Below are 14258 nucleotides of genomic sequence, written 5' to 3'. Positions count from 1 at the left end.
CTTGCCTGCCTAGGTTGCATGGAAGGTGGTGGTCTATCCAGTCCATACTGGGTGCAGGTCAAGGGAAGGACATCAGCAGAGGCAGGTTGTGGCTGCAAGTGTGCTTGGTTCCTGGCACTCAGTTTGATGAAATGATTGGTCAGCAGTGCTGTATGCTCCTTAGTTCTAATATTTCCTTCTAATACCTCATGATTTATCTTGGATACTCCACTTTGGAAACCATTACTCTAGGGCCTCATTGATTGATCTCGTGCTTATATTAAATATTATCACTGTGCTTAGCACAGTTTCTAGCACATTGTAAGTGCTTAATAAATGTTTGTTGATTGATTAATTATTTTAGTAGTGACTTTTATTGCCCTATTTAATTTTTAAATATTCAGCACAATATATTTGTGCATATGGCACTTTTAAATCTGCTCGTAGTGAATTTAATGTTATAAACTTCCAAATTGTTATAGAAATTGGTAGATTTTATGGTTCCTATAAATGGCAGGGGTGTGTGAGCGTGTGTGTGCGTGTACGTGTGTGTGTGTGTGTGTGTGTGTGAGAATTTTTAAAAATTGCTATAGACTATATTTCCAGTAATGTTTTATCATTAAAATATAAATGGCAGTTATCATGATTCACTTGTAAATTTAATCTCTTCTCCATACAGGACATTTGTAAACGGTTCTTCTGTTGGTAGTCCTATACAGTTACACCATGGAGACCGAATCCTATGGGGAAACAACCACTTTTTCAGGTATGGGAGTTTTGATATTGTACGTTAGTCCTCTGAGAAGGGCCCGTAACTATTGAACATCTTAATCTGAAGCTAAAAAATACTGATTTAGCATTTGACTCAGCTTAATACAGCAACACCAAGCTTTTATTAAGGGCCTAATGTGTACAGAGCATTATGTTTAATCCATGGGGAGATACAGAATTTAATCTCAATGAATTTAAAAATCATAGGTTATATGGCTAGGAAAGCATTTTTCTTTGAGTATTATAATTATTTATCTTTTAAATTTTCATTGTTTATTTTTTAATTTTGAGTTCCAAGTTCTCTGTCTTTCCAGTCCCTCTCCCACGCATTGAGAAGGCAAGGAATATATCCATTATACATGTGAAATCATGCAAAACATATTTCTAGGTAAATATAAAATGGGTAGTACAGTCAGAACACTGGTAGTATAGTCAGGAAAGATGAATTTACTCATCTTCCTTTCTTTTCTTCCCCAAATGATTTGTTTGGGCGGTTGAAGAGAAGGTAGAGGAGAATAATAAATATATTTTCTAACTATATGACTGTCATGGTATCTACTAAGCAAGACAAGTTTAAAATGAAATTCTAAGTATATTTTGCTAAAGTACCATGAATCATCTAAGGTTGTATGACAGTCAGTGAAAAAGGAAGCCCTGTGACATGCACAGACAACTTCTTTGGGCCATAGTTTCATCACTGGTAAGATGTGAGGGAGTTATTTAAGTTATCCTTTAAAGTCATTTTCACTTGTCAAATTCTATGATTCCACAAAATTAGAACTGAACTTTCTCCTAAGTGTCTTCTTTCCTTCATTCTAGCTGGTACTCTTAACCGTATTGCCTTTCTTCAGACATCAAATTAATTATGTTATTGAAACTACTGGGGAGCCTCAGCTTGTAGATGGACTCCTTTTCCTAAAAGAAAAAAAAGAGCCTAGATTTGGAATGGAATTATATAAAGAAATCTTCTCTGTATTTTCTTTCCAAACTGTTATGACTCTAAAGTTAGCTCTTGTATTCACTTAGAGCTTGAATTATGACCCCTAACTTGATACTCCTATGTTCCTTGTGGGAGACCTATCCCTGGAATGCTGTCCCATTTCATCTGGCTTCCATCAAGACCCATTACATTGCTGTGGGAGGCCTTTTCTCATTTTAATGCCATCTCTCTGAAACTAATTTTTACCTACTTTCTCTCTGTATTTTGTATGTATATATTAATATGTTAACTCCCAAGTAGAATGTGAGATTCTTCAGGGCAGGGCCCATGTTTTTGTCTTTCTGTCTCCAACACTTAGCACAATACCTAACACATAGTAAGCACTTAATAAATGCTTGTTAGCTGATTGACTAAGATGGGATTCTTCGTTTGTCCCTCTAAAATTTTATCTTGTTAAGATTTTAATGCATTATACAAGCTTTAGAGATCTTTTGGGATCTTGACTCTTATTCAGTATATTAATAACTGTCTCTAGTCTTAACTTCTCTTTCAAGCTCTGGTCCTACATTTCCAACTCTCTGCTCTACTTGTCTTGCTTCATTCTCAAACTCAACATATCTGAAAGCCAAACCTATCATTTTCCTCTCAAATCCAACTTCTCCTCTTGACTAACATTTCTTTCAGTGATAATACCCTTCTAGTCAATAAGGTTTAAAATTTCAGAATCATCTTTGTCATCTCTTTCTCCACTACATTCAGTGATCAAGACCGGTGGAATCTTCCATAGGAACATCTCTAACGTTTGTCCCCTAGTTGAGGGGCCTGAACTGTTGCAATAGTTCAGTTTCTTTGGGTAGAGATGTTACCCCTTCAGTCCATCCTGTCAAATTAATCTTTCTAAAGTAACAATTTCATAGTAGAATTTCCCTGTTGATCAGTCTATAATGACTTTCCATTGTCTAATAATAGCATGAGCTGAAATTTATATAGTGCTTTGTTAGATAATGCTTTTTACATATAATATTTCATTTTATCCTTATAACAACCTTGTAGCATAAGTGCTGTTATTACTTCCACGTACAGATGAGAAAACAGGTTTATAGACATAAGAACATAGATTTATTGCTAAAAGGTACCTCAAGGGTCATCTAGTCCAACCCCTTCATTTTACAGATGAAAAACTGGGGCACAGAGAGATTAAGAGGCTTGCCTAAGGTCACACAAGTAGTAAGTGCAGAGAGTAGATTTTAATTTCCCTTCCCTTACTCCAAATCCAACAGTCTTTCCCACAACCACACTGTAGTGACTTTGTAAGGGTCACACTGCTAGAAAGTGTCTAGGGTGGAATTCTAACCCATTTCATTTGACTACAAGCCTATCCTGGACTAGTCTCCACTCTAATCAGACCCTAATCTCTTAGGTTGACTTTTAATGAATATTAAAATCCCTCCAAAATCTTGACCCAATCTAATTTTCCAGTCTTAGCGTTCATCATTTCCCCTACAATAACCTTATGTGCCAGTCTGTTTTGGTTGCTTGCCATTCTCCCAAAATATACTCTACTTTTCTACCTCCTTGGCTGAACATGTTCTCTAGGCCTCTACCTTCCTCTTACTCTATCTCCTTATAAAACTCCTAGCCATCCTTCATTGCCTAGCTTAAATTATACCCATTATATGAAGCCTTCCCTGAATATCTTACCTAGAAATGAATTCATCTGGTATTTAAATTTGTAATGATTCTAAGGACATACTAAGGTCATAAGTGACACATAATTATTTGTATTGCATATCTCTTATTTATCTTATTGGATTGTCAGATCCTTAGAGCAAGGAATATTTTATACACATCTGTATTTTTCGTGGCAAACGTACTTTGTAAATTTTAAGTGCTATATAAATGTGAACTGTAGTCACCTGGCCCTTCCTAGACACTTTCTTCAATATTTGTTAAGTAAATGAATGAGATTTTATTGAGAAAATCATTCTTTTTCGCTTTCTCAAGACTCAATTTGCCTAAAAAGAAAAAGAAAATAGATAAAGAAGAAGATGAGGACCAAGAAAATTTTGTGAAGAATAGCAGCAGTGCGGAGCAGCTGGATGTAGATGGAGACACTTCAAGCGAGGTGTCCAGTGAAATTAACTTCAATTATGAGTATGCACAAATGGAAGTGACTATGAAGGCTCTGGGGAACAATGGTAAACAGTCCTCCATACTTGTGCTCTTTGGAATTCTTAGAAGTCACACTTATGGAAGAGGCCTTCCAAATAGTCATCAGAATGGAAGTGCTGGTGTCACTTTTCTCTAAAGTTTTGCTTTAACTTACAACCAAAGTCAGATTTCCCCCAAACTTCTAGTTCACAGCATTTCTCCACTGTCCCCAGGTTTGGGTCACTGATAACAGAATACAGTACAAAGCCATGGAGGATCTTAGCAGTCTTACCTGATGTGCTGATTTTGCAGGCCAGGAAACAGACTCCCACAGTGAGGGACTTTCCCAAGGTCACTGAGGGCTTAAGACCCCCCTCCCCTGCTTCCACCTCAGGTTATTGTGAGGAGCCAATGATAGGGTCTTTAGAAAGCACTCTGCAACTTTAGCATACTATACAAATTTGGGAAGAACTGAAGAACTGGAGAAGGGCAAACATCTTCCCAATTTTCAGAAAATTCCAGAATTTGTTGTTAAAGAGGTAGTGCTGAATGTCCAACAGGGGTGGGGAACCTGTGGCCTTGAGGCCACATGTGGCCCTCTAGGTCCTCAAGTGTGGCTCTTTGATGGAATCCAAACTTCACAGAACAAACACAGGGCCACACTTGAGGACCTAGAGGGCCACATGTGGCCTCAAGGCTGCAGGTTTCCCACACCTGAATTATTCTAGAAAAAAGCCATCTTTCTATAGAGCTAATGTGGCTTCAGCAAAAACAGATCATCCCAGACCGACATTGCATTCTTTTTTGACCAGATTTTTAATAGAAACTTGATAGTGTTTGATAAACTGTCTGGAGATCTTGTGAAAAGGACCTAGAAATATGTTTTAGATAACAGTATTAGATGGATTTGGAACTGGCTGATTGGCTGCCTTAGGAGTAATCCTTTAATTGTTCATTTTATCAGGAGGTCTCCTGTGGAGTCCTCCTGGGTTTTGTCTTTGACCCTCTACTCTCTTGTATTTGCATCAGAAGTTGGGGTGAAGCCACCATTTTCTGATTTACAAATGAAACAAAACTTGGAGGGATGGATAACACCCTGGATGCTAGAGTTATAATCAAAATAACTGTGACCTTGGCTTCAATTTAATAAGATGAAATTGAATAGGAATAAATGTCTTATACTTGTATTCAAGAAATTAACCTCTCAAGTACAAGAGGTTGGAGGAAGGATGGTCAGATTGTAGTTTGAAAAAGATGTGGTGATTTTAAATGGGTTAAATAGCTCAATATAAATCAGCAATGTGACATGGCAACCAAAAAAGTGCATGTAATTTTGGGTTACAGTAAAAGAGAAATAACTTCTAGGAATAAAGAGGCGAGAATCCTGCTTACTCTGCCCTAGTCAGATCACATCTGTCATGTTGTGTTCACTTCTGGGTACTACATTTTAGGAAGGATTGGAGAGTGTCCAGAAGAAGGTAACCAGGGTGGTGAACAGTGCCTTGTGTCCACGTAATAAGAACATCAATTGAAGGAACTGAGAATAGTTTAGAGACGAGAAAGAATATTTGGAGGAGACACACTAGCTGGTTTTTGGTTTTTCATCTTTAAGTGTTGAAGTCTATCTTATGGAAGAGCTATTAGATATGTTCTGGTTGGCTTTACTGGGAAGAACTAGGGGCAATGGTTGGGTTTTTTCAAGGAATCAAATTTATCGGTAAAAACTTCTTCACATGAGAACTGTCCCAAAGTGAAATGGATTGCCTCTGATGTAGTGGCTTCAGCCTCCTCAGAGGTCTTTCAGCAGATATTGGATGACTACTTCTTTTTTTTTAAAAAAATTTTTAATTTTTATTTTTTTGGATGACCACTTCTTAAGTATGTGGTAGTGGGGAATCTTTTTCACATAAGGTTTAAACTTGTATGGCCATAGAAGTGCTTTTCCACACTGGAATGTCAGGCGTTATCAGTTACTTATTATTAGGTTGCAAAATTAGGGTTCATATCCAGATCTTCTGATTCCAAACATGTCTAAATTGTTTAATGATCATTATCATCTTTAATGTCATCGTACAGCGTTTCTATATGTATTCCAGAAAATAGTTGGATCTTGTTCCTTCCATTCTCTACCATGGTGAGACTGATAAAAATCTAATACTATTTTTTTGCTAAAGAGTAGGAGAAAAGTTTTTATAAGTGAAGATGTGATAGAGACTGAGAGTATAGGTATTAACTTTATTCTACTTGTCTTCAGGTACCTGTGGTGCTATGTGAAATCCATATGTAGTGGTAAAAAATTGTAGGTAAAATATTTATGCCATTCCAGTGTAGATTTTATAACATTTTAGCCAAATGTTGATTTTTTTTAACTCTAAATGCCCTCCTAATCATTATTTTTCTTAGGAATTATGGTTATTGAGCTTTGTAATATTTTTATTGTTAGTATATCTACAGATACTTTTGCCTTAATTTTGTGGCTGTTTTAGGCATTGGTGGCTGTCATTTTTTAAACCTCATTTTTTTTATACTGCCAGTCTTCATATTCTAAATAGAACATTTTTACATTTTCTTTGTGAAATGTGAAACCAAATTCTTTTGTGAAATTGAGCCCATGGCATCATTTGTAGTAGTCTTGAACATACTGTATGCTGTCTAAAGATGCACATGATATTAAGAGTGGGAAATATTTTAGTCAGAGGTTCTGGTAACCAGTGTAACAGGATTATAGAACAATATTTGAAGTATGTATTTTAGGTCACTGAATTTTTAAGCCAAATATTTATTCTGTTTCAACTACTTACCTGTGGTTTCTTGATCTTGATTAGATCCAATGCAGTCCATCTTGTACAGCTTGGAGCAGCAGCATGAAGAGGAAAAGCGGTCAGCATTGGAGCGTCAGAGACTAATGTATGAACATGAGCTGGAGCAGCTAAGAAGAAGGCTTTCTCCTGAGAAACAGCCCTACCGTAGTAGTATGGACAAATTCCCCTTCCATTCTCCCAGTGCTCAGCAGCGCTTAAGACAGTGGGCAGAGGAGAGGTAAGTTAAAGACTGTTATTGTTCGGTCATCTTCAGGCCTGTCCAACTTGGGCTTGACCAATTTGGGGTTTTCTTGGCAGAGACACTGGAGTGGTTTGCTGCTGTCTTCTCCAGTTTATTTTACAGATGAGAAAACTGAGATAAGTGATTTGCCCAGGGCTACACAGCTAATAAGCGTCTGAGACTGGATTTAACCTTAGGTCTTCCTGGCTCCAGGCTCCAAGGTCCATCCATTGCTCCCTAGATGCCCTAGGTGAAAGATACAGAATTAATTTTGTACCAGTCAAAGAAGTGCTGGTAGTAGACAGTAGTAGGTAGTAGGTAGTAGAACAGAGTTACCATGTGACTAAACAAATTTGTACAAAAGATCAGTATTTATTAAACCTGTAGAAAACAAGAACTGGGTAAAGAATCAATTATTTAACAAATATATTTGTGGAAACCAGTTAGCAATGTATTGAGAAATGGATTTAGACCCATATTCAACCACATGTCATAATGAATTTCAGCTGAATGGTAGACTTAATCAAAAATGAACTATAAAAATATGTAGGATAAGAAAATAATGTATTTTTTCTTGTCATGGAAGGGAGATTTACTTTTTTAAAATTACACATATGTAAGGATAAGACAGATATGCTTAATTGCATAAAACATTGACATGATATAAGAAATATGGTAAAAATAAAAATAACAGAATGGGGAAATATACTGGAAATTGAACAGATAAAGATTGATCCAATATATACGAGGAAATAAAGAACTGTTAAGTATATATAAAGGCAATACCCATTCTTCAGTCAATAAAAATTACAACTTATGAACAGATTACAAAGAGAAAGCAGAAAATTTTTTATATTCCCTTATAAACATGTTTGACCTCCCTCATAACTACAGATGCATATTAAGATAACTTTGAGTAATACTAATCAGATTGGCAAAAATAATTAAAAGCCAGAAACTCAGTCCTGGAGTTATTGTAGAGAAACAGGCAGACCTATTTGATGTTGATGAAGTTGCAGACTAGGACAATCTTTTGGGAAAGTAATCTCGTTGGTAAAAGTTGGAAAAATAATCATTCCCTTTGGCCCAATAATTGCATTGTTGGGATATTGTTGATGTTGTTCCTGACCTGTGATTTCATCAGTGTGGGGGACCTTTTGGTGTAGAGTGATGAGAAACTTTGCCCAGCAATGTGGATGGCAACTCATTTGTACCTTAAAGTTTATACAGCTGCCTGGGGCCCTGAGAAGTCAATTAATTTGCCCATGGTTTTACAACTAGTGTGTGAGCTTCTCACTACTACACCGTGTTGTTCCCTCATTGTTGGGAATATACCCTGAGGTTATTATTAAAAAGAAAAAAAATAGCTGTCTCTTCCAATATATTTGTTGTTGAGTTGTATCAGTCGTGTCTGACTCCTTGTCTCCATTTGGGGTCTCCATTTTCTTGGCAAAGATACTGGAGTGGTTTGCCATTTCCTTCTCCAGCTCATTTTACCAATGAAGAAACTGAGACAAATAAGGTTAAGTGACTTGCACAGGGTCAAACAGCTAGTAAGCCAGATTTGAATTCAGGTCTTCCTTACTTCAAGACCTGTGCGCCATCCACTCTGCCACCTAACTGCCCCAAATATATTTGTAACAGTATTATTCCTGATATGACAACAGAAAAAAGGTCATCTAAGTCATCTATGGTGAGGACTAGGCTCCTTGGTGGGGTAAAATGGGGAGTGGCAAAGCTTGATTCACATGTGATCAATTAGGATGGTGGAATACATCCAGTCCTTCCTGTCTGTAGTAGCCTAACTTGGAGATTATCTCCAACAGAACTGTACTACCTGTCAACTATTTAGCCCAATACTCCCTCTCTGTACAAATTCCCAACTTTTCTCTCTGAGAGCCAGGCTTTAGACACTCGGGGTGATTACAATCTAACCCTAACTCTGGAACTCGACTAGAGCAGCTACTATTATGGAGGTGCCTTCAGGGAAAACCCCCAACCCCACCATTAACATCCCTGTTATGTTCTAAAATTTAAACTTAAGACATGATCTCTTTACTCTCCCAGAAATTTGGCATTCTCAGTTTGTCATTTTAAAAAAAATTCGGTATTGTTTATTTTCACTTCCAAATTCTCTCCTCCCTTGGCTCTGCCCCTCCCATTGAGAAGGCTAGAAAAACAAAGCCCATTACAACAACTGTGTATAGTCATGCAAAACAAACTCCACACTAGTCAAGTCCCCAAAAAACAAAGAAGGAAAAGAACCATATGCTTTTCTTTGCACTCCAGTTGATTTGTTTCTTTTTGGAAAGGATAAATGTTTCTCTTTTCATGCTGATTTGTTGCATGTAGATCATGTTAGCTATGTAAATTGTTATAGCATCTTCTCTGTTTTACCATTTGGTGATCATGCAGGTTTGACAGTAACTTACCACTGTATAACATATATAGAAGTTTAACTGTAATTACTCTTTTATGTTCAAAAGTTTTAGATGCTGAAGCTTAGGTCAGTGCTGTTAAAGGCAAGTGAGCAAAAATAAATACTCTCACAACCAACAAGAAGAAGTCTGTGATTTTGGTTGATCAGTACACGTATACCCAGTGTTGATGAGCCTGAAGGTGTAGGCTTGATCTCCCTTCAGTCCAGGAAAGATAACCTTGTTCTGTAGCATGGACTGCACCTCTGACCCAAGGCCAGCTGTTACACAAATGCCATCACAAATACACAAATACCATGCCATAGATCACAAAAGGAGAGTACAATGTCACTAGTGTATTCTTCAGCTGCACAGGCCAGTCCGTTTTCAGGGGCGGTTACAGTTTGGAATTTAATATTGTCTACATGTTATGTAATATTCTGTTTTTCCATCTTGTGTGTTCTCCCTGTTGAAAAAGAGAAGCAACACTGAACAACAGCCTGATGAAACTGAGAGAGCAGATTGTTAAAGCCAATCTGTTAGTGAGAGAAGCTAGTTTCATTGCAGAGGAGCTGGAGAAGAGAACAGAATATAAAGTCACCTTACAGATTCCAGCCTCCAGCCTCGATGCTAACAGGAAGGTGAGGCTTTGGATAATGGGGTCAAGTATGCCATTGCATAAGAGTGTTTTACACTGTGTTCTTTCATAGGTGTCATTCCTAAGGTTTGCCCAGACCTCTGTTCTAGCCAGCCTAACTTCTTGATGCCCCCTCACGTACAGCTTCCTTCTCCTGGTCTTTCGACCTCTGGAGGTGCCCCTCCTTCTGCTTGCAATGCTCTCTTCTCTCCCTTCCACCAACCCACCATTAGACTCCAAGAAGTCTTCCATGATTGACTTCATCCCAGCCTGTTTACTTAGCGTCTCTTTGGCACTTGCCCATTGGGCTGATGTTATGTCATTTTCCATTTGCTTTGTGTGTGTATTCTAGATTGCAGGCAACTTGAGATGAGGGACAGTGTGTTTCCATTTGTCCCACAGTAATTGTTCTAGTTGTACAGCAGTCAAATAAATCAAATTATTATTGTTTTCCTAAGTTGAATACAAGTCTCCATCACTGTAAGGCTGTGTCTTCTGTTTATTTTGGGTTTTTTCTTTTTTTTTTTTTTTTTGGTGGAGGTGGGAAGGATGTTTCTGATTGACTTAGTCACAGCCTCTGTATATCTGGTTGTTTTAATTGTTTCTTTTCCGTATGTGAAAATCTTTTAAGGAATATATTGTTTCCTTATACTAGTTATGTGTATAGAGGGGAAGAATTCAACTACTTGAAACTTGATTCTTCTGTTGGCCATTTACTAACGGTATACTTAGTGTCATTGAGATCCATGGTCATAAAAAACCATAGTTGAAATACATTTAGGGGCTAGACACGTGGGAGTAACTCTGCTGCAAGGACCACGAAGAACAAGATCACAGTCTCCAGTCACCTTGCCTGATGTGTAGGGGCAGGGAAGCTGGGAGCGAATACCCTCAGTCTGCCATAAGCTAACCCATCCCCAGCTGAGTTCATTTTGGCAATCTAACCTTCTCCTAAGAACTGACCTTGTGCTAGTGCCTGACACTGAGTTTCACCTTTTGTAGAGTGGCTGTCACTATTCCTGACCCAGCTCCCCTGTCCCATTGAACTAGCCTGCACATCTGTTTCAGCTCTGGCAGTGGCCTTCACCTCTGTCTCACCATTCTGCTGCTACATCCCAGCTGTCTTCCTTCTCAGCCCACTTGGTTTGGGCCCAGCTCCTTAATATTCATGCTTTCTGTCCAGCCTTTCCTGGGAAGAGGATTTGGCTTCTTCCCTTCCATTCCCTTCACTGCCTTATCAGAGGCAGGAGGCAAGCTGACATAAGCTCCTGCCATCTTTTGTTCCTGGTTGTCCACATATGGGAACCATCTCTGTTGCTCAGTCCTGGCCAAAAGTCCAGGCCAGTGGCAGGACTTGAACCATCATTTGGCTAAATAGGGCATGTAACTTGGTTCAGTAGAAATTACTTAGAGCGCAGGATGGACTCTGATTGCTGCTTTTATATCAAGGAGGTAATTTCTTCAAAAATACCCCAGCTTAGAAGTTAGCTTTCAAATACAGTAATGACTGTACACCAGCTAGCAGTGTAAGAATGTGCTTATCTCACAGTACTCTGAAATTCCCAAGAGGTATGTCAGACTAGTCAAAAAACTCCACCCAATCCAAAGTTAGAGCTGAAAATACCATTTCTTCCTTGCCTTGTATTGCTACTTACTTCTACACACCTGGTCACACCCTATGGAAAATTGTTGCAATCTTGCCCTTGTATATTTTAATTTACCCCCAAACAATTTTTCCAAACTCTCCTTAATGGATTTTATTGATTTAGTTATAGAGCCATAAAAATTCAATGCATTGAAAATGCTAGATGTTTTGTGATGTTTCTGAGTTGGTGAGTTAATATTAAAAGGGTTTTTTTTTGCAAAACCTGAAGTACTGTATAAATGTGAGTTGTTAGTAGAGTATGGCTGTGTTAGCATCTTGTTATATTTTGTTTGACAAGTGTACGTTCAGAGTTACTTTTGCTTTACATTATGTATCTCTTTAATACCTCTTCTATTAACTTCCCATGTTTTTGCAGCGAGGCTCACTTCTCAGTGAACCTGCAATCCAGGTGAGGAGGAAAGGCAAAGGCAAACAGATATGGTCCTTGGAGAAACTGGACAACAGATTGTTGGACATGAGGGACCTCTATCAAGAGTGGAAGGAATGTGATGAAGATAGCCCAGTAAGTAGTAATTAGTGTATAATAACTAAATCGGTGTTGCATGTAAGGGCCACACAGGAATTAGAAAACAGATTTTGTAGTAAAAATCTTTAAGCCCATTCTAATTCATAGCATCAGAATTTCTTGTAGATTTCTGCAGTGTTTAGGTAACCAAAAATTCTTTTAAAAAAAAAAATCAATTTTCTACCATTCCCTGATTCTCCTAGTTCAAAGCATGTTTAACCAATTTCCAAAAAGTATTTTACCTCCCATTTGATTGTTCAGTTAAGCCTCTTAGACTGAGATCTCCTTATCACTAAAAACAATTGCCAGTGAAGTGAAGATGTGTTTATTTTGCATTTCACATATGTGTTTTTATCTGTTCTAAGGTAATTTTCTAAGGAGTCTAGTCATTTTGCTCCATGTTGTTAACTCCTAAAGGGATAGTATTGAGATACAGTCCAGGGTTCATTTGCATTTCAGCCTACCATCGCAAAACAAATATTAAATGATAAGTTATTAAATGGATAGAACTTCCATGCTTTTTAAGAGATTTCAGTTTTTATTACGAAATGTGAGTAGAGATATATGACTGTAGTTAGTGAGGGCTCTAGTTCACAGAATTATAATAGCTGCCATTTAGATAGCATCTTGTGGTTTACAAAATGCTCTCTTAATGACACGGTGAGGTTGGTAATGTAAATACTATTATCTCCATCTTAAGCAGGTTCAGGGGGGTTTAAATGCCTTCTTCATGATAGTCACATGCTATTAAGTGTCAGAGGAAGGAATCCAACCTCATCTTCTAATTCCAGATCTACGTGGTGCCGTACTATCTGTTGGCACCACTGGCAGAAAATATATTTACTGATATATTTCTCCCACCATAACCACCATGGGTATTATTTTCACTAGTTTTAAGAAGGAAATATGTAGTTTTTCTTCTTTTATGTAATTTTCCTTTTGCCTTTTGGATGAGTTTCTGTTGTCGTTAGTAGCAGAATATGCATTCCTGTAAAGGCTGGGCAAAAGCTATTCAAGAGACATAATAACCCTATTTGCCTCAAGCTGAAAGAGTTTACAGTAATTTCTAGACCAGGTGTAGCAGCACACCCCTTTGAGGGACCTCTGAGGTTCCTTCCAGCTCTAATGTTCTGTGAAGTTACAGTAAAATGAAGGGTTCAATTCTTTTTATGTCGTCATTTATTGGTTTATGTCGGGATAGGTCAAAAGAAAAGCACTAATCTGAATTCATGTGTTCTAAATAACTTTCTGAAGCTTTGTATTCTAAATTGAATTAAAGGTAACAAGGTCTTACTTCAAACGAGCCGATCCATTCTATGATGAACAAGAGAACCATAGTCTTATTGGTGTGGCCAATGTTTTCCTCAGCTCTCTTTTCTATGATGTGAAGTTACAATATGCTGTGCCAATCATCAACCAAAAAGGAGAGGTTGGTTGTATTTTTTATTGTTCCAGTAATGGATTATACACTCTTTTGTTTGTTTTTAATGAAATTTTTAGTGATAACATTTGCTTTTGCATTGCCTAAGTTATCCCCTGTATTCCTTCTCTTCTCACCTCCAAGAGAGCCTGTCTCTATCTCTGTCTCTCTCCCTCTGTGTATGTACACACACACATATACGTATATTTATAATTTAAGAAAAAGAGGAAGAAGATGAACAATCAGCAAAACTGATCAATACATCAAAAAAAAATCTGAAATATATGTTGGTGCCCATACCTGTGGCCTTCCCATCATTACAAAGGATTGGGTTGGGAAGGGTTTCTTCTTGTGTCTTCTTTGAGGCTAAAATTGTTTTTGTCATTTAGCAACGTTCACTTTCAATTTGTTTGTGGTGGTTGTTTTCATTTACGTTGTTGTTGTCATCATGCATATTGTTTTCTTTGCTCAGTTACAAAGTGAACAAGTAACAAACAACTCAGATAACTGGATGAGTATTCAATGCTTATGGCTTCACCATGCCAGTATGGGAAAAATGACAGTACCACCAACATTGTTAATGTGATCACTCTTAAGTTCTTGTGTCTGGCAGGTAAAATTGAAGAAATAATAGATAGTTTCATTAGGAAAAATGATGCTGATAGCCCTTGCTAATGTACTGCTCCAGTGCCTCATCACTGGGGCAAGTGACCCTGTGTTCTCAACTTTT

The 14258-nt window shown here is 37.7% G+C and overlaps 1 protein-coding gene across 1 annotated transcript in view; it reads left to right on the top strand.

Annotated features, from left to right (window-relative positions):
• KIF13B (kinesin family member 13B) overlaps positions 1–14258 on the top strand; it is a 248738-nt gene that overhangs the window by 143521 nt on the left and 90959 nt on the right. Inside the window, exons 15-20 of the mRNA XM_036752476.1 lie at positions 659–745; positions 3695–3888; positions 6667–6880; positions 9779–9941; positions 11959–12105; positions 13388–13537. Of these exons, the coding sequence (XP_036608371.1) occupies positions 659–745; positions 3695–3888; positions 6667–6880; positions 9779–9941; positions 11959–12105; positions 13388–13537 (955 nt within the window). The remainder of the gene's footprint in view (positions 1–658; positions 746–3694; positions 3889–6666; positions 6881–9778; positions 9942–11958; positions 12106–13387; positions 13538–14258) is intronic.

Source organism: Trichosurus vulpecula, chromosome 3, assembly GCF_011100635.1.
Source record: "Trichosurus vulpecula isolate mTriVul1 chromosome 3, mTriVul1.pri, whole genome shotgun sequence".
Taxonomy (NCBI): domain Eukaryota; kingdom Metazoa; phylum Chordata; class Mammalia; order Diprotodontia; family Phalangeridae; genus Trichosurus; species Trichosurus vulpecula.
The sequence above is the reverse complement of the archived record's forward strand: the minus strand, read 5'-3'. Positions and strand labels throughout refer to the sequence as shown.